Source organism: Xenopus tropicalis, chromosome 8, assembly GCF_000004195.4.
Source record: "Xenopus tropicalis strain Nigerian chromosome 8, UCB_Xtro_10.0, whole genome shotgun sequence".
Lineage (NCBI taxonomy): Eukaryota > Metazoa > Chordata > Amphibia > Anura > Pipidae > Xenopus > Xenopus tropicalis.
Window position 1 is genome coordinate 127641612 of NC_030684.2, and position 22031 is coordinate 127663642.

A 22031-nucleotide genomic window follows, 5' to 3' on the forward strand; every position below is an offset into this window, starting at 1 on the left:
AATATGCACATTCAAATAATAAATTCATGATGTAAGGCTAATTAGTAATTAATTTAGATTTACAACATTCTACAGAATGACGGAAAAAAAAAAACAATCCTGTAGTGTCAAATTCAAAAAAAAAAAAAAATCTAATTTTCTGCTAATGTGCAGGTTTTCGGCAAACTCTAAGCTCTTCAACATCAACCCAGAGCATACTGAGCATGTGTAGTGCCACTAATACCCAACAGATCCAAGATGGGAAGACAACTATGGACAGCTTTAGAGGCATTACCTGTAATAGGGCTGTCAGATCTCTGAGCTGGTACAACAAGGTCATTATATAAAATGTAGTATTACTGGCCCTGTATTTTTTAAGGTTTAGTTGTCCTTGGACACTGTTTCCAAAACATCTGCTGTACTCAGTTAACAGATAAAATATGATTATAAGGAATACAATCCATGGATCAATTTCACTGAAAAACGCAATGTATAAATTTAAAGGGGAGGTTCACCTTCACGTTAACTTTTTGTATGTTTAAGAATGGCCTATTTCTTAACTGGTCTTCAATTTTTTTTTTTATTGTTTTTTTAATTATTTTACTCTCTTTACTCTTCTGACCTCTTTCAGTTTTCGAATAGGGGTCACTGACCCCGGCAGCCACATTGCTCTGTGAGGCTACAATTTTATTGTTACTTTGTATTACTTATCTTTTAATTTAAGCCCTCCTTTAGTCATATTCCTGTCTTTCTTGCAAACCACTCCTTGTTTGTTAGGTTATATTGGACCATAGCAACTGGATAGCTGCTGAAATTCCAAAATTGAGAGCTGCTGCACAATTTGAGAAATAATAAAAAATGAAGACCAAAAGTGAACAACCCCTTTAAATTTTCTGCTAGTTCCATTTGTGAGCAATGTTAATTTAAATTCTTGTGTTGGGCTCTGAACGCAGTATGGGCATGAGCAATTAACAAATTTTCATTTCTTAAATACAACTATGCCTTTTTACCCTCTGTTAATATTCAATGGTATGAAACATTTCATGCATTAAATACAATTTAGATACAAAACGCAAGTTATTATCTTGTCTGACTTATTATTGCCCATTTATATATTCCATGGCTGTGTGATTGACGAGTACGTCCTAACAGGGGCTTCTAAGCCCAATTTTCTGTCAAGCAGTTCTTAATAAATTAAGTTTCAGTATCCTTTCCTCACTAACAAATTTGCAACTTGTACAAAGCAGTTGGTGTGACAGGAGTTCAGCCCCTCACATATTCATATTCTGTACAAGATTCAGTCATATAAGTGCAAAGAGAAAATATGAAATGTCAGTTTCCTTATATAATGTGAAAATGCTGTCAAACAACTGCACGCCCAGTGTCACCCAAAAAATCTTTGCTGCAAAGCAATGGCTGAATGGTTTGTTTGTTTTAAATTACATTTTCTTTCTTACGGTCCAGAGATGCTACACTCTGACCAACGTATGTTGCTCTCAAACACTAAATTAAGAACATTACAACATTAATTTGTGTTAGAACCCACCAAAACATTTGTGAAGAATAATTAGGAGAAAGGGGTATTACCTATCAACTGGAACAATGTCCGAGTGCTTAACATTAGCCCATGTTAGAAGGTACCTCATGGATTAAACGCAAGCACTTGTGAAAAAGTCATGCTGAAGACATTAAATGAAATTCACTGGTCTTTATAACACAAGGTAAAAGTGTATTAATTTCACATATAGACATATGCATGGATAAAGGTTATGTTGGTCATTCAGAATTGTGTTGTAGACTGATACATACAACTGTGTATTTAACCTTGCATTACTCGAAACCTTAATTGGTTACAAAGAACATCTAACCTTGCAACTGCCGAAAACACAGAATGAATAAGGTACAACTTGGAGTTTTATTAACACCACCAAGTCTTCAAACTCTGCTCCTCAAGCTCCGAGAAGTATGGACTGGAACACGTCTTAGCCGGCACAAGTCCTGAAACTGAATGGTGGAATGATGCAGGTTAATTGCATCTGAAGACTTTATTTTTTTTTTTTCCCCTGATTCACTGTGGTGTGAAGAGAAAGGGTTTGTGGTGTTGCAACAATGCTAAAGAGGAAATGTTAACACTTGTTATCAAAACAAAAACGCAATTATCTGACCTCAGATAGACTAGCCTCCCTATAACTGCCCCTGTGACTCACCTATCTGGATATAAGAAAGCAATGGGTTGATTCAGGATAGGCTTCAGAGGTGTTGAGAATTGAGCAGACGAAACAGTTCACTGGCTCCATATTGTGACTCAGACATGAATATTTAGGCATCAGATTTCACTTCAGGACAACTGCAATATTCACCCAGCTGCTGACTGGTTGATGAAGTAGACATCAGAATGGGTGGGCAAATGGATGGGTGTTTCTTACAATCAAAAAAAAAAAAAATTCCTCCACTAAAAAGTCAACTTTTTGTAAAGTGACTTTATATCTGTGGCCTTACACCAGGAAAAATGAAAATCTTGTTGTTAGCTTTCCAGGTTTAAGCTATTTTCAACTAACACAAAACTCCCTGACCAAATAACAGCCAATGTGGACCAGTACCAATGCACGTTAATGATTTTACACTTTTGTATCAGTACCTTGGGGGATAGAAGGGACGTTTTGGGGTAAAAAATGGTGGACCTCGTGCAAAAGGTGGCCTTGGCCTTTTTAAGCTTTGATATTGTTCCCTGGGCCTAAATTGTGGTCGGTGCGATCTGAGGCCACCAACATTGTCTCTGTGATGTGGTGCATTAAAATGATGTGGAGGAGCACTAAAGTTTCCAAGATGGTCTCTAGAATGAACTTGTGTTTCATTTAATCTACCAAGCATTGGGCCATTGTGATCACGAGGTAAAGCTCCAAGGTCTCTCTGTAGTCCTGGGCCCAAACCAAAATGATCCTTCATTGATTGATGAATGTTTCCATGGTCTGGTGAAAAAGGATTTCGCATATCTAATGGCGGAGAGGAAAATGGCATGCCAATTTGGTCTCGAGGAGGAGGCCCAGAAAAAGGATTTGCCCCATGTTCTGGAGGTGGAGGTCCAGAGAAAGGATTGCCTCCATGTTCATTGGGTGGAGGGTGAGTACCATGAGACAAGATAGCTTCTACAGGGGGCATATGTGGAGGCATGTCCCTTGAAAAACGATCAGGTGGTAAACCAGGGGGTGGAACAGATGGGGGGCCAGCTGGCTCATTTTGAAATGGTCCTCCACGATCTAAAGGAGGTACCATGGATGGTGGTAATGGAGGCGGAGGTAAGCGATGCTCAAACGCCTGCATAGATTTTGCTCTAAATTCACTGATAGTGTCTTGAAACTGTGGTAAGTGCTCATCATACTGTGTTTCAAACCCTCCTACCCCACTGCTGCCACTTACTGATGGCTCATCATCAGCACTGGATGGACCGTCATTAAATGGACTACCTCTGCTACCCATTTCAAACCAACTCCCTCGACCTCCATCTATGCCAAGTCCTCTGTTCCCCTTTACTCCAACTCTTACTGACTCTACGGTTTTTATAGGTTCCCCTGAAATCCTCATGTTTCCAGAATTATGATACCCCAGGGTCTCAATTGGAGCACCTTTTTCTTCACCACTGTCAGGTAAGTCAACACAAGATGACACCCTTGTTTCTATGCGATAATGCTCCTCTTGAAGCTGTCTCTCTTCAGAGGTCATACCAGTATGACCAAGGCCAGAAATTTTCACATCTTCATTAAAATTGCCTTTGCCCGACTGGTTGAATTGGTTCTCATCAGATGGCCTACGAGATGCATTTTTAAGCATGTTTTTAAATTCAATAGTTGAAGTAGCTGACACATCATTGTCTGTTTGCTCCATATTTGACATTGGTGGTCTACTAGTATTCTTATTGGTAAAAGCATGGGATCTATTTTGAGTACGGGGAGAATCTGTATATGGAGTTCGTGACATACCAGAATGTAACCCTGGCAAATTATGACTGTCAGAGGAGAAAAATGGGTCATCCTTTGGGGTTGAGGGAGATTTAGGAGCCTCAAGCTTACTTAAGCTGTTGTAAGTTTCATACATTTGAGTAGATGGGGACAATTGGGCATTGTTTTCGCCCGTGCTGAAAGAACGTAAAGGTGGAAACGACTGCCTGCCAAAATCTTGGGACTGACTGAATATAGGTGGGATTGGCTGGTAATCTATAGACTCTGAGCGCACATTCGATTTTAAGATGGATTTTGAAGGTCTTTTATCAAGATTACCTATGGCAGATGGCGGGGGACCAGAATATTCAAAGTCTCGATAGTCTTCATCCTCTTGAAAAGTAGCATCAGGATAAAATTTTTCCAGGGAAGAATCAATAAATGGAGGATTGCCCCTACTATCTGGTGGCTGCAAATATGCATTTGGTGAATTTCCTCCAATACCAAAAGGTCGATATGGAGGCATACCGCCTAGCTTTTGAAAGTCTGTATCCTTATTCAGAAGGGGAGATCTTGTGCTACTAGGGGTAGATGAACCTGGGCTTATTATTTTTGATAACAAGGAAACAGTATCAACACTGCTTGCAGCTGGTTTATCCATCATTTCATCCTGTGTTGGAGTTCCACTTCTTTCATCACGAACTGGAGTTCCATCCACATTATCAAGGGTTGTGCTGGAAGGACCTCGCTGAAATTCAGAGGTTGGTTCAGAAACTGTATTGGTACCCAAGCCACTAAGAATGGGAATGTTCAAATCTAGACCACTAAAGCCTGGATTACCCTTTAAAAAATTGTGAATTTTCATTTCCAGACTAGATGATTCAGCCTCGCTAGCAGCCTTAGGCAGTTCTGTTGACTGACTTGTGCTTTTATCTGTCGATAAAGGGGTTTGAGTTGGGAATCCAAGAGTATTAGATGTCTGCTTTAAATTTGAACTATGTCCTACAGATGTCTTGGAAAGAGATGTGGAAGAATTTTCTGTATTTGTGGAATTAGGAGAGAAATCAAAATTTTTAGACACAAAGGGAGGAGTAACAGATGGAGCATTACGATCTTTCATAGTTGGAACGGTACTGTTGACTGGTGCTGTTGAAGTACTGTGGGATAAGGCTCCACTTGACTGAGCAGTGCTTACAGCAACACTTTGGATCAAGGATGATAAACCTGAAAGATACAATTCAAGAATTCATAAAAATAAAACTACAACTTCACCCTGTAGTTACTTTTAATTCATAAACTAAAATGAAGTCAAAAGGACCTACTGAAACATTTAGTTCAGTTTTTAAAAAGAATATTTAAGTAATATAAAACCACATCTTTTCAGGTAATATCGTCCTCTCCACTAAATATACAGCCACACTACCTCGGAATTAACCTTTAGTACAACAGACAATTTGAAACTGATATTTCTCACTTGCTCAAACCTCCAATGTAAACTAATGTTGCTGGGGTCAGTGATGCAGAGCAACAAGAAGGTTAATTACTATTATTTTTAGTTACATAATTTTTGTATTACTTATTCTCTATTCAGACACTTTCTCTTACTGCCTTGGCTGCCGTAACAAAGACCCTAGCAAGAACATAAATAATTTAAAATCTGCAAACAATCTTAAAGTTAACTGCAATTAACCTTATAATCACAATCAAGGTGATCTACCCATTTAGAGAGAAAATATATTTTACTATTTTTTTTCACATTCTATACACATATATACAAAGATATCATGCATATCAACATGGATACATGATTTTATTTCTTTATTTCTTTTCACTATAATGTTTCCTTTACTATCTATGGCAACAAAACATGCTTTGAAATGGTTGGGCTCTTTGGTAAAAAAGCAATAATATTGTTTCTATATCACTACCTAATATATTGCCCACCCATTTTTATTTAAACAGGTTCATCCTTACATTAGTGTACAGAATTAATCCTGGTGAAATTACAAATTTACCTTGCAATGATGATGTGGAAGGACCTTGAGTTTTTGACAGTGCAGAAAGTATACTTTCTGGTGTTATCTCAACTTTAGACAAAATGTTTGCCAGAGGATTTTGTGGAATCTGCACAGGAGTCTTGAGTCCAGAACCTAAACTGGTAGTTGGTGTTGTGGGTGTTCCAGGCGATGGTTTGGCTCCTGGGCTCACTCCTGAATAGAAAAAAAGCTTATTTAAATGTATAAAATTAATACAGATATACACTTACCATGTTAAAAAGAGGGACTCAAAATACTAACACATTGCAAAATTATATAAAGTAACAATTTGAAATCATGTCTGATGCCTATACATACCAGAAGTATGCATTTATGTCTGGCTAGCATATTACAATATGCACAGTTCACCTTACTGCTTGTTCTGCCAAGATAAAATTAAAGACATCCTAAATTTCACCCTTACAATCAAAATTATCTTGAAAAATTGCAGAATGAGTAGAGTCACTGCTTTACTAAGCTAACCAGCTGTTAATGACTGGGTATGCTTGTTTATCTCTACACTATTATACGCTTAAATCCACAATAGGTTATACACATACAAGCAAAATCCACAAGTGTTTCTAGTATTAAGAGCATTAGCAATGACACTTACCCGTCTTCATAACTGAAGTTAAGCTACTTAAGATGGAACTAATCTTCCCCAGATCTACATTGGCCAAGTTTGGCAATCCCAGGGAAGCAGACTGGGCAGCGGTGGGAGTGGTTACTGTTTTTGCAGAAGTAGAAACAGTAGGAGCTGGTGCAGAAACAGGGGCACTAACAGAGACTGCAGCAGGTGTTGGAAGACTGGCAGGAACATGCGCTGGGGTTGACGCTGGTGCAGCTGTTGTGAAATTGGTCTTTTCTGTGGAAGACGTAGTTACAGCATCTGAGGCCAAAGTAGATGTAGCTTGGGCCTCTTTTCTTTCTTCAACTAAAAAAAAAAAAAAAAGGATATTGATAATAAGGTCACGGTAAATAAAATATCAATGACCTATCAATCACAGTATACATAGGATATATGGAAAAAGGAACAAGTAAAGGTGCAAAAAAAAAAAAAAAAAAAAGGACATATATCAATTGATACATGTTTATTTTGCTAGACTCAAACTACTGCTAACACAATAAATTACAGTTTTCAACATACCAATAATGTCAGGTACTTCTTCATCTGCATCTACATCAGATAATTCCATATCCTCTACCATGCGATTATCTTTTGGAGGCTCTGGAGAGATAGGTGGGATAGGCTCTACCTCAGGTGACAAAGGGCTTACATCACCCATCCCTTGGAACGGGGACTCTGAGCCAGTTGGTGACGGAGCATCTATTGTGGGAGATGGCACTGGAGATTCCTCTGGATCTGGTAGAGTAGCTTTTAGCTGATCAAGCTTTTTCTTTAAATTGTTAACCCTGTTGGCAAATGTCTTGTAAGCCTATAAAATAAATGAAAAGGTTATAGAGGTAGGAGTATGGGTAAGGTTCAAGATTAGGTAAAATATAGAAAGGTAGACACAAGAGACTCTTTTGTGTGATCTCCAACACAGAGTGCACAGTTGAAGCCAGGTTTGGATGCTCCTGCTGGGCAGCTCATACAGAAGAGGATCTGAAGTGGCACAGGTTAAGCTTAGGTTTTTCTCTATTCATTCTTTCACAAAGTATGTAGCATGCCATATCTAAACAACCAGATGATCCAGACTTTCTTAAACTTTCTCATATTGTTACTTACCAAAGCTGTAAGTTTTTCAATTTCTAAGACCCACCAAAGTCTGTTTTTAATTTCTAGCAAAGTTTAGCTATAAGACATCTTGTGGCTAAACACAATTGTACAGTGGAGCGATATTCTGTATAGACTGTATGGAACCATTTGGGTAATTTGGTCGGAGTAAGGTACCAATCGTTTGTACAGGTTTTCTTTTACTCATGTGTTGATAGAGAATGTTCTCATAGTGGACTAGGTTTTTTTTTTTTTTTGTTTTTTTTTTTAAAGTATCCTTTTTTTAAACATTAGAACTTATTTGGACTAGGCAGATTACACTGATAACAGATTTCCACTGATGATACAGTAATGCTTTTCTATCAAATAAAAATGGCAGACAGAAAAAAGATCTCTGCACTCATATCAGCTAAGACCTTTTAGTGGGCTTTTGCACATAATCTTATAAAAGCTTTCAATATGTTGATATGGGTAAATGCAGAAGATCTCTAAGTCTTCACTGTCCCCCAGATTTGTATTTTGAAAATCTTTTGGTGAGTCAAATGGGAGTGCTTAAAAGACTGCAAATGTGCCTACAGTGAAAGTTGTGGTTACTCCACCAGAATACAAGGGCTTGCTCGAAGAAAGTACTCAATTTATCCCTACCTTTAGAGCAAAAGAGCGAGCACGGGGTTTTGGGTTTTTGAGCACATTCAAAACAGTCTTCATGTTTTGTATTGTTCCACTAGGGTTCCTAAGTTTTTGGAACAAACAATTTCTTTTACAGGGAAGAGGACTGAATCTAAAGAGCCGATACGAGTTATATAAATAAAATGAATACTTACATTTACCACCACCTTGACTTCTCTGTACTGTGCTTCATAGAATATACCAGCATTCTCCAGTGCTTCTGTTAAAGGAGGCCCATTCCTCACTTGCTTTTCCAGAAGACCTACAAACTCTTCTAGCTTTGCACTTGCTTCTTCAAAATCTTTAGAGAACTTTTTCCCTCCAGCTTTATCTAAAAACATGGCAGAATACAAGACAGATTGTAGATGGTTTGTTTTGCAGCCACCAAACAAAAAACAATTATACAGTGAGAGAACGTCACATATCATTGATTCTATATCACAAATAGGTTATGTGACCATGAGTGGTACAGATATGCCAGCAGGCAATGCACAGAAACAATACCTTTTAAACGTTTCAGGGTCTCAGTGCTGCAGACGTCAACTCTCATGTTTGAAAGCTGTTGCTCCTTAAGTTTAACATTGTCCACTGAACGCTTATACACCTGCAGATCGTCAATCAGTTTCTGGGGCTGTTGAAAATTAATTAAGTTAGAATTGGTATACAGAACACATATTACAAGCTTTCTGGACAAACCTAAAAAGCTTAAGATATTAATTTAAAAGACCTCAGAAAGAAAAAGTACAGCTATACTTATTGCACACATTACATTAAAGTGCAACTTACCCTAAATTCAGCCACAATCTTCGATTTTAATGCAGCTTTTGGAGTTACGGGGGGAGCTGGAAAACAAAATAAAGAAAATGAAAAAAATGCACAAATTGTTATTTAAAAATAACTCCAGCAATGCAACCTGTATACCTTATATAATTCTTTTGATACAAGTTTTCAATAAAAATAATTTAAATGAAGTAGCAAAGAAAAAACATTTAAAACATATAATAGACATTCCTAATAATCTTTTTTGAATGGTCACAAAAACAAAAAAAACCAAACACACACATGGCACAGTCATCCCATGGATTTCGAGAATGTTTTGGGGATGGGGGCAAGATTTAAGAGGGGTTTCCGGACAACAGACCCCATTACCTGTATTAATATTTTTCAACACTACCGTTTTATTTTGAAACCTTGATGGCACTTAGAACCATCAAGAGCAGAAGATTTTGGACCTTTTAAGGTTCAAGCCTCTCTCAGGTCCAAGATTTGGTCAGGGCACCTCTCTGCATGCACGCTACAATTACAGCAATATCCCAGACAGCATATGTGCTCCCCTCCACATTCCACCCTATTTGCCCCTCAGGCTTGGCTTCTAGGATTATCTAAGAGAGCAACCAGGTATTCTTCAAAATTATCAGTATACTTAGCCTTTCTACTACCCCAGCAAGCCTAAACTGATGTGAGTAGCTCCACTGCTTGTGGTGGAGAATGGCTGTACACAAGCCATTACAGTACCCTCAGTGTTACTTCAAACCACTTTAAGCACTGGTATAGGCTGGGTACAGTAGCCCAATACTGCAGACCAATACAGACAGCACAAGAAAACCTCATTTTACCTCGTCTAATTCTCCCTCCTTTTATTCACAAAATTACAGTACAGTCACACTTTACGGCTGAAATTCTAGGGATGATACTTAAAGGTCACAGTGGTCTAGGACCATGTTCTATGTTCTCTATTTATATGACTAGTATTTTAAGCTCTTGGCAGGATGAATGAAATGACCTAAAGGAAGCTTTTTAGAGCTATGGCACATCCACAATGCTTTAATCACCATGGTCGTAGACCAGTACGTCTTATAAGACTACACATGATCCCAATCAGATTTCAAGTCACCAGAAACCTATAAATTTGGGCAGATGACATCAGTATCTGGCTTTAGACCCACTTTACCTCAAGGGCAAATGGGGCAGATTGCCAGCCCGCGGATAAGCACAGACTGACAATCCACCCCTACAGTTAAAAAAATCTTCTAGCTGTGCCTGCACCCAGAAGCATTAAAGGAACAGTAACACCAAAAAATGAAAGAGCTTTAAAGTAATAAAAATATGATGCACTGTTGCCCTGCACTGGTAAAACTGGTGTGTTTGCTACAGTAACACTACTATAATTGATATAATAAGCTGCTGTGTAGCCACGGGGGCAGCCATTCAAGCTGGAAAAAAGGAGAAAAGGCACAGGTTACATAGCAGATAACTATGTTCTGAAGAATACAATAGTGTTTTATCTGTTATCTGCTAAGTGCCTGTGCCTTTTCTCCTTTGAATGGCTGCCTCCGTGGCTACATAGCAGCTTATTTATATAAATTATAGTAGACTTTCTGAAGTAAACACACAACTTTTACCAGTGCAGAGCAGCAGCACATTATATTTTAGTTACTTTTATACACTTTCATTTTTTGGTGTTACTGTTCCTTTAAACCAAGCCATGGTCATAAATACAAAAGAAACTTTGAATCTGCCTGGGTGATGGCACATGCAGCCGTTATCTGCTGACAAACAGCAAGTGTGCAGCAAGTCATTTCATGATGATCCCACACCCCACTTATCAAACATGCTACCATTTAAAGTGGTCATACAGAGGTTGATAAATGCTGCTGCACCAAAAACAAGCTTACTAGTACGAATTTATGTATAGAACCATATGACCAACTATCCCATATACCTATAATAGAAACTGTAAAACTAAGCATCCCACATATTATATTAGGTCAGACCACCACTGTTTAGCACTAAATAGAAAATACCCAATCAGAAGCCAGTCTTAATAATTGGTAAATGTACACCAGTGGGCAAATTATTGCCTATAGGTCCAACAAGCCATGTCTGTACACATCAGAAAAACTCTATATATTCCTACAATATTCCATTGTATGTTTGTATTTCTTACAGATACACAGGGCCATTCTTGAAAACTTTGCACTAAAAACAGGCATGCTTACCAAGTTGTACTTGACACTAGCGTATGGTATAGCTCTTTGTGCACACACACACACACACAAGGATATACCTTATAGCAGCAATCATGCCAGTACACGGGACGTATCACATAAGTAATTTGTACCCTAAAGCTGGCCATATACTGGAAGATACCCTCGACTGGCAAGGTTGCCAAACAAGCGGATCTTTCCCCAATATGCCCACCTTAAAGAAGGCGTTACCAGACTTATCAGATCATTGGCCCTAGGGATCCAATTATTGGATCACTGACAGATACAGGACATCGGGACAAGGACCACATTAACTAGCCTATGCAGTCCTTATTCTCCTTAAACCTACTTGTTCATCATCTAGCCAATTTCTGACCAGGTATCAATTAGGTAGGAACCTCTGAGGGTCCCATACATGGGCCTGTGTATGGCCACCTCAACTGCTTTCTTGTGTGCCTTACCACCTTTTCTTACGGATGCCTGACTCTTTAGGTGGCCATTACAATTATCATCTTTCCCCGAGACCAAAACCATTCATTCTCTTCACAGATGTTCAGATATCTTCAGAATCTTAGAACCAATAGGGATTCTACCTCCACCTGACGATTCAGCCATAAAAACAGATTTTGTCCGGGCACCTTCAATGGCGCCCGAGCAAAATCTTTTGTTCCCCGGCGCTCCTTCGATATCGGTCTTCACCCTAAAGCCTTTTATGAAGAGCACCGGTCCTCTTGACTACAACAGCCTAAAATGCACCTACCAACTTCCAAATACTGTTCTTTTGATTCTTCCAGCTCAGACATGTCCTTAAATTTCCTAGCACAAAGATAAGACACAGCCCTAACTCACTCTCGCTAAAAAAGCCTTTATCATTCGTCTATACACAGCTGGTGTTAGCTAATGGTAAAACACTTACTAAGCCATGTGAACAATGGCAACAGGATTTTACTTGAAACCTTTTTTTTTTTTTTTTTAAATCTAGTATCGGCCAAAGAAAAGTTGATTCAATTTAAATTTCACCATCAAATGTACCTTATTACTCACAGGTTGCATAGGACCTCCCCAGAGGACACTGATGAGTGCCCTAAATGTCACCAACCTATGGCTGATTTTATTTATATGGTATGGACACTACCCACAGTTCAGAACACCTGGGTACAGATAAGAGCATATGTGGTGACCATCCCTATACACCTTAACCTCATTCTAATATTACTTAACCGGGTCTCAGAACTAGTCCCTTGGTTAGACTTTCACCGATTCTAACTGGCCCCTAAAAAGTCCTTTCTAATGTGGTAGTCACTGCTTATTTCTAACAATGTATGCATGTATCTCCTCCCCATATCCCCTCCCTGACCAGCGTATCAAGGATATAGAAACAGCCACAGAATTCAAATCCACCACAATATTGTTATTCTAAGCAAAACATTATTAGTTCAACTGTATAGTCAAAATGGTATGTCAGATTGATCTGTACCATTACCCATCTGTTTGCCTTGCAGGCCTGGGCAGCCTTCAGACTGAATTCATGCTACGTTTTTACTTTGTATTTAAGATGAACCTTGATTTAAAAAAAGATCACCATATCCAGCAACCCTACACAATAAATAAAAAAAGCGTACCATTTAGTTTGGACATGCATAAGGCAATAAGAACTGCTGATTCAACCCCTCCTGCTGAACCAAAGGCAATCTTACTAGGATGCATGTATGTATGTATGTATGGCATAAGAGGTTTCTTAAATGCTGATAAGTATTCCAAATGCATAGCTGCATTTATATCCATTAAAGTTTGCTTTACATATTTTTTACGAATCACTAACCTGCCCAGGTTTCACTGTCCCAACCATAATAGGCATAACTCATGTTTATCTGGTGGAGAATGAGATTCTTTGTGTTCAGATCACCCTTGAGCCATAGCCCTAACATAACATAGTTTTTAGCCATCAACCATCACTGCAAACTCTCCCTTTAATGTCTTTATATCAAACCCTATTTGCTCTCACTTACAGAATGAAACAGAAATACACGATCAGCCAATTTTCAACAGATTTTTTTACATTGAGATTTCGGATTGTTCCACAGTACATTTCTTGCAAACCTAAGAAGAAAACATCTACTACATGAAATACTGAAGGAACCTTCCAGAAAACTGGAATTCCATCCTGTTCCCCCCAATCTAATGTAAATGACGGCAATAAGCGACCAACTTTAAGGGTGAAGACACAAAGAGCTACTTAGTAGCAGCTACTTTATCATGGCTATTAGGGCTCTGGCACATGGGGAGATTAGTCGCCCGCGACAAATCTCCCTGTTCGCAAGCGACTAATCTCCCCATGTGCCAGAGCCCTTAAACCCCAAAAAATCCCCTGCCATAGGCCATACTGAGAATTGCCTTTGCTAAAACACATGTTAAGACAATTACCAGTAAATGATCAGCATTATCTATTTTAGTAGCCACGACAAGTAGCTGCTACTAGTAGCTCTGTGTGTCTTCACCCTAAGGGCTCTGGCACACGGGGAGATTAGTCGCCCGCGGCAAAACTCCCTGTTCGCGGGCGACTAATCTCCCCGTGTGCCAGAGCCCTAAAGGTACTGAGTCAGCAGTTTATATCAGCCCTGGTATGCTTATCTTAATCTGTATATACAGTAGACCAGTGATCCCCAACCAGTGGCTCTGGGGCAACATGTTGCTCCCCAACCCCTTGGATGTTGCTCTCAGTGCCCCCAAACCAGGTAGTTATTTTTGAATTCCTGACTTGGGGACAAGTTTTGGTTGAATAAAAACAAGATTTCCTACCAAATAAAGCCCCCTGTAAGCTGATAGTGTGCATAGAGGCCCCTAATAGCCAATCACAGCCCTTATTTGGCTCCTCCATGAACTTTTATGATGCTTGTGTTGCTCTCCAAGTCTTTTTACATTTGGCTGTGGCTCATGAGTAAGAAAGGTTGGGGATCCTTGCAGTAGAGCAACAAACATTAAAAGGTTTATTAATTTTCTTGGGTTTTCTTAATAGGCTTTGTATTGGTAGATGCTAGATACTACTTGAGTACAGAAATGCAGCTCCCCAGGAAAATGCCTTTCAAACTACCACTTAGATTATATTTTCAAAGTTTATAGTACATGCAAACAAAGACGGTACAATGGGATTTATGACTGTGAAACAAACCCATGTGCTTTGTGGGAAAAATACAATGTTATATTTGCATAAGTGCATATATAAAATAAGTAAACACATTCATAAGCATTGCTTAAAAAAAGCAGAAAAGCATTTCAGTCGTCTTACCTTCTTGTACTTTTTCTGGTTTAGGACGAGAACTTCTACTTCTTTTTCCAGAACTTCCATCTTCTACAGGAGAAGCAATTTGTTAGAACACAATATTAATATATAGAGACAATTTAATGTATTTTGGTGAGGGCAAAGTAGAATACCCTTAAGGCTGGGGACCAAAAAAATGCTGTAACACCCAGGAAAATGTAAAATCATAATATATTATGCATTATATATTGGTGGGGCCACAAAACAAAGGTGCAGAATGAGGGATCACTTAAAATCAGGGTATGTAAAATTGGGGTTTCACTGTGCTGCCTAACAAGTGGATTTCAGCATGAAAATGCACTGAAATCTGCCCCTAACACATGCCACTGACTACAGAAAAAAAGATGGTATTGGCATGTTCTCTGCCTTAAGCCTAAAGCTGGCCATACACGGGCAGATCTGGTCGCTTGGCGATGTCGCCAAGCGAGCGGATCTTCACCCGATATCCCCACCTACGGGTGGGCGATATCGGGGAACCTGCACACAAATTCGATCGTTTGGCCCTGGGGCCAAACGATTGAATTCAAACGGTGGCAATGGGGCAGTCGGCTCGGGGACCGCATCAACAAGCTGATGCAGTCCCCAATCCGACTGAATTTTCTAACCTGCCCGATCGATATCTGGCCAATTTCAGGCCAGATATCGGTCGCCCAGGCCCCTCGGTTCTGCCCCCACGCGGGCTGATAAGCTGCCGAATCGGTCCAAGGGACCTATATCGGCAGCTATAATCGTCCCGTGTATGGGGACCTTAATGGGCACATAGGACATGACACCTAAATGATCCTTTAATACAACCTCCCAAGAACTATGATAAATTACCCTCTGCTCATGGCATATGCTAGGATATCCTCTCCAAAACTGTGATAAACAAAAAAGGGCACCATTTCTAAATTAAGGGGACATGATTACTCTTTACAAGTACATTACAGGGGATTATAGGCAGATATGGGGGGTGCTTTTTCCCATAAAAATGATCAACGCTCCAGAGGCCCCCCCTTTAGATTAGAGGAACAGAACTTTCATTAGAAGCAGCATAGGGGGTTCCTCACGGTAAGGTAAGTGAGGTTGGGGAATGCCCTTCCTAGTGATGTTGTATGCGAGTGTATAGATAGGTCAGTGTGGGTCTGTATGTGAGTATATAGATAGGTCAGTATGGGTCAGTATGGGTCTGTATGTGAGTGTATAGATAGGTCAGTGTGGGTCTGTATGTGAGTGGATAGATAGGTCAGTGTGGGTCTGTATGTGAGTGGATAGATAGGTCAGTGTGGGTCTGTATGTGAGTGGATAGATAGGTCAGTATGGGTCTGTATGTGAGTGGATAGATAGGTCAGTATGGGTCTGTATGTGAGTGGATAGATAGGTCAGTATGGGTCTGTATGTGAGTGGATAGATAGGTCAGTATGGGTCTGTATGTGAGTGGATAGATAGGTCAGTATGGGTCTGTATGTGAGTGGATAGATAGGTCAGTATGGGTCTGTATGTGAGTGGATAGATAGGTCAGTATGGGTCTGTATGTGAGTGGATAGATAGGTCAGTGTGGGTCTGTATGTGAGTGGATAGGTCAGTATGGGTCTGTATGTGAGGGGATAGATAGGTCAGTATGGGTCTGTATGTGAGTATATAGATAGGTCAGTATGGGTCTGTATGTGAGTGGATAGATAGGTCAGTATGGGTCTGAATGTGAGTGTATAGATACTTTTTTGGATTACTGCAACAGCAATGGCAAAGAAAATGTGTTATAGGCACTGTATGCCATGCCCTTTCAACCTGGCCCACTGATTTGAGGTCTCAGCAGAAGGGGGTTGAAAAAAAAAAAATAGACTAAAAGTATTATCACTCGGCGTTGGGATTAAGTACAAAAACGGCTGTTATGAAAAGATGGTGGGAATAGTTTACAACTAACAATAGGGACTTCAGTTATTCCCAAAGTGCCCAATTACAATCTATATCGTCAATGTGCGCTTGAACTATAGGTTTGAACATAGTGAGGCTTTAAGAGAAGAGACCATTATAATGAAAAGTGTTTTGAAGACTTGTTGCATTAGCAGTTTTCATTTTGCATTCCGGCTATGCTTTCAGGCTTAAATTCAAGTTATAATACAAGCATGTCAGAAGAATTAGGGATTCCGTTTATGCTAACCCAAGGGCTTTCTTTTTTTGTTTTTAACACTGCTGTCTGGAGAGGCTTTTAAAGGGTCAGTGATACCAGGAAATACAGTGAACCTATATTTGCATTTACATATTCTATGTATAGTTAAAAATTAACCTCCTATAAAAACTCTACAGTATCCTCTAGGTCTATAAAACCCTAAACGTACATGTACAATTGACAGACATAAAATGACTGTTAAACTTTATTAAATCTGTTGCTATTGGACATTGCATAATGATTAAAAAAAAAAAAATCCCAGCAACCCTCGATAAAGCCAATCTATCAAAGTGAACTACATAAAGTGAGCAAAATGAAGTGGTTATACAATTTAATAATTTTTATTGGATCTTTGAACCATTCCATACTTTATTATCCTTTTTCTATTTAAATCAGTCATATTGGTCCTTGCCCCGGTGGAGCAAACCCTTACAGAGACATGCAACCCCTGCACAGGACTAAGTATTATCCACTGAGCATAACAAAAGGGGGCATATGTTAGATGAAATCAATATATACACACAATCCAATGCCTAAACCCATAAGAGAAAGCAATATTTTCAACCTAAGGTGAAGATAATTACTGTGTGAAAGCTCTGAAACCAGTGCAACTAGTATCAGAATTTAATACTCAGTCCTGTAGCATAAGATTATATGACAGACAACCCTTATTTTCTGCTTGATAATTTGCGTCAACCCTTAATAGCTTCTCAACAGCTGCCCAGAACATACTGAGCATTTGAGTGTCACATATACAAAATCTGCGACGGAGAGATGGGGAGCTCCTATGACAACTTTGAAGGCCTGGATCGTGGCTGCTATAGAAATGCAGAACCTTTAGGCTGGTGCAGTAAGTTCAATATATAAAATATGGCATTTTTAGCCAGAGTCATTTTATGGGTTTAGTTCTTTGAGTAAAGCTCTCCTTCAGCCAAGAATGAATTTTCCACACTACTAAGTAAAGACCACCTTTAAATACACTGCATGGAAGCAGAGAATAAATAGGAGTCAACAGTTTGCGGAAGTCTATGTCTTTGCCTCAGAGAGACAAGCCCTTTCTGTGAAAAGGGAGCAACACTGTCTTCTCTCACAAAGAACTGACTTGATTTGAAAGGAAAAATAAAATGAAAATCTTACTCATACTCTTATTCAAAGATGATCTGAAATTCGCAATTACATCCTCTTGGTAAACATTTCTTTCTTCCCAGATCTTAAAAATTCTCTCCACAGATTTTGCCACAGAGGCATCCCTATAAAGAAATTGGAAAAAGGAGTAAATACATTGCAAACAAGGCAAATTACATTTCAGAAAAGAGGCCAAATTAAAAGGAAAGTAGACCATAATAATTAACCATATCATTTTGGCAGGAAATGGATCATTAGAAAACCACCTCCCCAACCTTTTTTTATAAGCCTCATAGACAGATGGTTTGAAGCAACTGAAAATCAATACTAACAGTGTAGATTGTTGTTCACCATGCAAAAGTATATTCAGCTGCTCTCAGTTATTTAAAGGCAATTTATGCTGAATAATACTGCTAGGCAGTCATAATAATCTAGGGCAGTGCTGTCCAACTGGCGGCCCGCGGCCCCCCTCTGTGTGGCCCCCCCACCTGTCTGGCTGCTTTGATGGCTTACTCTTGTGTAAGCTTTAAATGGTATCAGTACTGTGATTAACTGCCCCCCCCCCCCCTGCATGGTTCTCACCTCAGATTCAGGCTGTAATCAGGCTGTATTGTTTAAATATGTAATCCCCTGTACTGTTCACACCTTTTAATCTCTGCATTGTTCACCCCCCTGCAGTGTTCACACCTCAGGCTCAGGCTGTAATCACCCCCATTGTTCCCCTGTTCACACCTCAGGAGCAGTAGAAACCCACAAATAATTCCTGCACACTACAAAAAGAACATATACTGAGGTGGTACTGCAATTAAAACATTTAATATATAGTTATTGTGCAGACTGTAGGAGCAGTGCCAGCATTGTGTCACTCTAGGCTGCCTGTGTGTGCCATACACACAGGCAGCATAGGGCAAGCAGGGTATGGCACACACAGGCAGGGTAGGGAAGGCAGAGTATGGCACACACAGGCAGAGTAGGGCAGGCAGAGTATGGCACACACAGGCCAAGTTTGGCACAAACCAGCCAAGAATGGCACACACAGTGAAAGTATGGCACACGCAGGCAGGGTAGGGAAGGAAGAGTATGGCACACACAGGCAGAGTAGGGCAAGCAGAGTATTGCACACACAAGCCAAGTTTGGCACAAACCAGCCAAGAATGGCACACACAGGCAGGGTAGGGAAGGCAGAGTATGGCACACACAGGCAGGGTAGGGAAGGCAGAGTATGGCACACACAGGCAGGGTAGGGCAGGCTGAGTATGGCACACACAGGCAGGGTAGGGAAGGCAGAGCATAGCACACACAAAGGCAGGGTAGGGCAGGCAGAGTATGGCACACAGGCAGGGTAGGACAGGCAGAGTATGGCAGGTTTTTGCTGTACAACAACCATTAATATGGGTATGGTCATGTGATAACATGGGTGTGGTTTCAAGTGGGTGCGGCTTCAAAAAGGGGAGTGGTCAAAACTGGCTTCCATTATCGGCCCTCCACCACGTAGGTCGGAAAAATTCCGGCCCTCGGTACAACAGAAGTTGGACAGCACTGATCTAGGGTAATTTTTAAAAACAGTTAGGCAATTTTGTTATCCTCCTTCTATTCAAACAGCTTAATACATTGCAAAAACATAGCTTTCTTTTTTGTTTTTCTTTTAAACAAGATTACATATCGAGTTGCTTGGACAGAAACCAAGTTTTACTACTGAACATAATCTAAATCTATTTTATACTCTTGAGTTCTTTTCCAGTAACAAATGGAGTCATATATTCATATCCCAGTCAATAGAGATCACAATGGAGGCAATAGTTCCTGGTCAGTGCAGTCATGCTGATAAGTAATGTACTTACTTTACTAGGGAAGCAGCCTCAGGTAACACTTCTGCAAATGCCTCTCGATACACAATGGCATTTTTTCTCTTACAGTTCTGAATGACATCGTTTGCCAGGTAAAACAGGTTAAGTCTATGACCAAAGCCGGCTGTAAGGAAGAAACACATAATTAGCATTGATGCTGAAGTACAAATATATTTATACAGTATGAATTAAATATAGAAAACTGCTGCAACATCTTTTATCTTAAAAGTTTGAAACTGCTGTATAGCAGTATAAATATATATATATATATATATATATATACACACACACAGAAGAGCCCTTGTAGCATCTCTTAAGCATGTCATAATATAAGGGCTCTTCTGTGTGCTCTCTATTATTCTCTATGAATGACCCAGACAAGCAAACCGATTACCGCATAATTCATAAGACGTTATAATGTAAGCTCATGTACATGTCAACTGCTCTGTCTTTTGTACCCCTCTATTCTGTAAAGCGCTGTGTAAATTGATGGCGCTATATAAATAATAATAATATTAGTCACAGCAACATGCTCATAACATATAACACATAACATATAACATAACATACTCTGCTCATAACATTGCTCAAACACACCAACTCTGTCCCAGTACACAAGGTTTGGGCTTTTAACCATGAATTTCCCAGGGTACTTATAGGATATTGGAATAGTCTACATTTTACCTGCCTAGCACACCCAGTATGAGTGTCATTCTGAAGGACTATACCAGTATATAGAATTGACACCCAAAATGGTGTGATCAGAGAATAACCCAGACTATATGGTGAGGGGGAACCATTTTGTTCAGTCATCCATAGGATTCTGTCCATTAATATCAGATTAATGAAGGTAAGTAAATACAATATCAAATATGTTACTCATCTGCCAGTCTCCTACATACAAAGAAAGAATAATACATTGAACATGAAAACTATGCAAACAAATTGTATGAGAGCTTATTTCAAAAGCTTATTTCAAAAGCACCTCAAGGTACTGTCTTTAAAAAGGTCTCTATAGGACCCTTTGCATTGTCGTATGTAGGGCATAAGATTAAAAAAGCTGCAGTACCATGTAGCTGCTACATATTTATACAGAGCATATATTTATTGCCCAGAGCTTGCTAAAGTCAATAGCACCAATATGTCAGATAACAAGAACATATCCAAGTTAGACGCAAATCAAATCAATAATGCATGTAGGGCTTGTGTACACTGCATATTGTGTTACAGTACTACCCTTGTACTTATGCCTCTACTGCTTCCAGTAATAAAGTTCAAAAAGTCAGAAGAGTCAGAAACAAATGCAAAATCGGAAAGAAATAGGGGACACATTTTAGGCATGTAATACTGATCCCAATTGTATGAGCAGAACTATATATATAATATAATAGTCTTATAGGGAAAATAGCACACAAAGTGCAACTGCAGTAAATGGTAACTGCTGATTGGTTCATATGGGAGCTTAGACCAATAGCAAAAGAATGAAAATGCCAACGAATATCTCAGAGCCAGCTAAAAAATACAAAATGAATTTAACTTGCAAAAGTGCTCAGAGTAACTTTATATCAATTATTGTTTTTTTTAGGCTTAGATCCCCTTTAAGATCAGCACTGAGCCATTACAACCCAATCCACTGCTTCTAAGAGGGCCATTAACAGGAATTTCTTAGATCTTACCATTGTAGCTTGTCTCTAGATTAACGGGATTCTGTTGTAATTTTTATAGTGTACTTTTTATTTCTAAATTACACTCATTACAAATAATTCACTCTACCATTTTAAATGTTATTCTTGAACCAACAAATGTATTTGTAGGTGTAATATTGGTGAGTAGGCCCATCTCAGTGCATTGTGCCTGAGTCTGAGCTTTCAGAAGGAGCCAGCGCTACACATTAGAACTGCTTTCAGCTAACCTATTGTTTTTCTCCTACTTCCATGTTACTGGAGGAGTCATGAGACGGACTTGGATTTTTACTATTGTGTGCTATTCACAAATCCACCACTAGATGGGAGCATGTTTAGCAATATAGATATCAGATAACTGCTATCTTGTTCGCAGCCCATTGTTCGGATGATGGCGGAAGAAGGGGGTGACCACTCTAACTTGCAGCAGTAAAGAGAGTCTAGTAATGTTTATCAGAGCACAACTCACATGAATGAGTACACCTGGAAAACTAAGCACTATTAACTGATGCATTTTGAAAAAAAAATCTTTTCCTGTGACAGAATCCCTTTAATAGTGAAAGAAAAAGGACAGTTCTGTAAAAGC

General features: G+C 39.4%; 1 protein-coding gene across 5 annotated transcripts in view; it reads right to left on the reverse strand.

The window, feature by feature from the left end:
- Positions 1 to 22031, reverse strand: part of rprd2 (regulation of nuclear pre-mRNA domain containing 2) — a 55437-nt gene that overhangs the window by 16902 nt on the left and 16504 nt on the right. For 2 of the 5 annotated variants that reach the window (XR_001925084.2, XR_209537.4), the window contains exons 2-11: positions 19758 to 19887; positions 17929 to 18041; positions 14610 to 14672; positions 9123 to 9178; positions 8841 to 8967; positions 8492 to 8667; positions 7098 to 7386; positions 6564 to 6884; positions 5930 to 6124; positions 2187 to 5138 (exon numbers count right to left, since the gene is read on the reverse strand). Coding sequence is in view for 2 of the 5 variants with exons in the window: in XM_004917590.4 (XP_004917647.1) it covers positions 2611 to 5138; positions 5930 to 6124; positions 6564 to 6884; positions 7098 to 7386; positions 8492 to 8667; positions 8841 to 8967; positions 9123 to 9178; positions 14610 to 14672; positions 17929 to 18041; positions 19758 to 19887 (3998 nt within the window). In the remaining 3 variants the exon portion in view is untranslated. Of the gene's footprint in view, positions 1 to 1306; positions 5139 to 5929; positions 6125 to 6563; positions 6885 to 7097; positions 7387 to 8491; positions 8668 to 8840; positions 8968 to 9122; positions 9179 to 14609; positions 14673 to 17928; positions 18042 to 19757; positions 19888 to 22031 lie in introns of those variants that run through there. The other 3 variants (XR_001925083.2, XM_004917591.4, XM_004917590.4) reach the window with 3 other exon arrangements.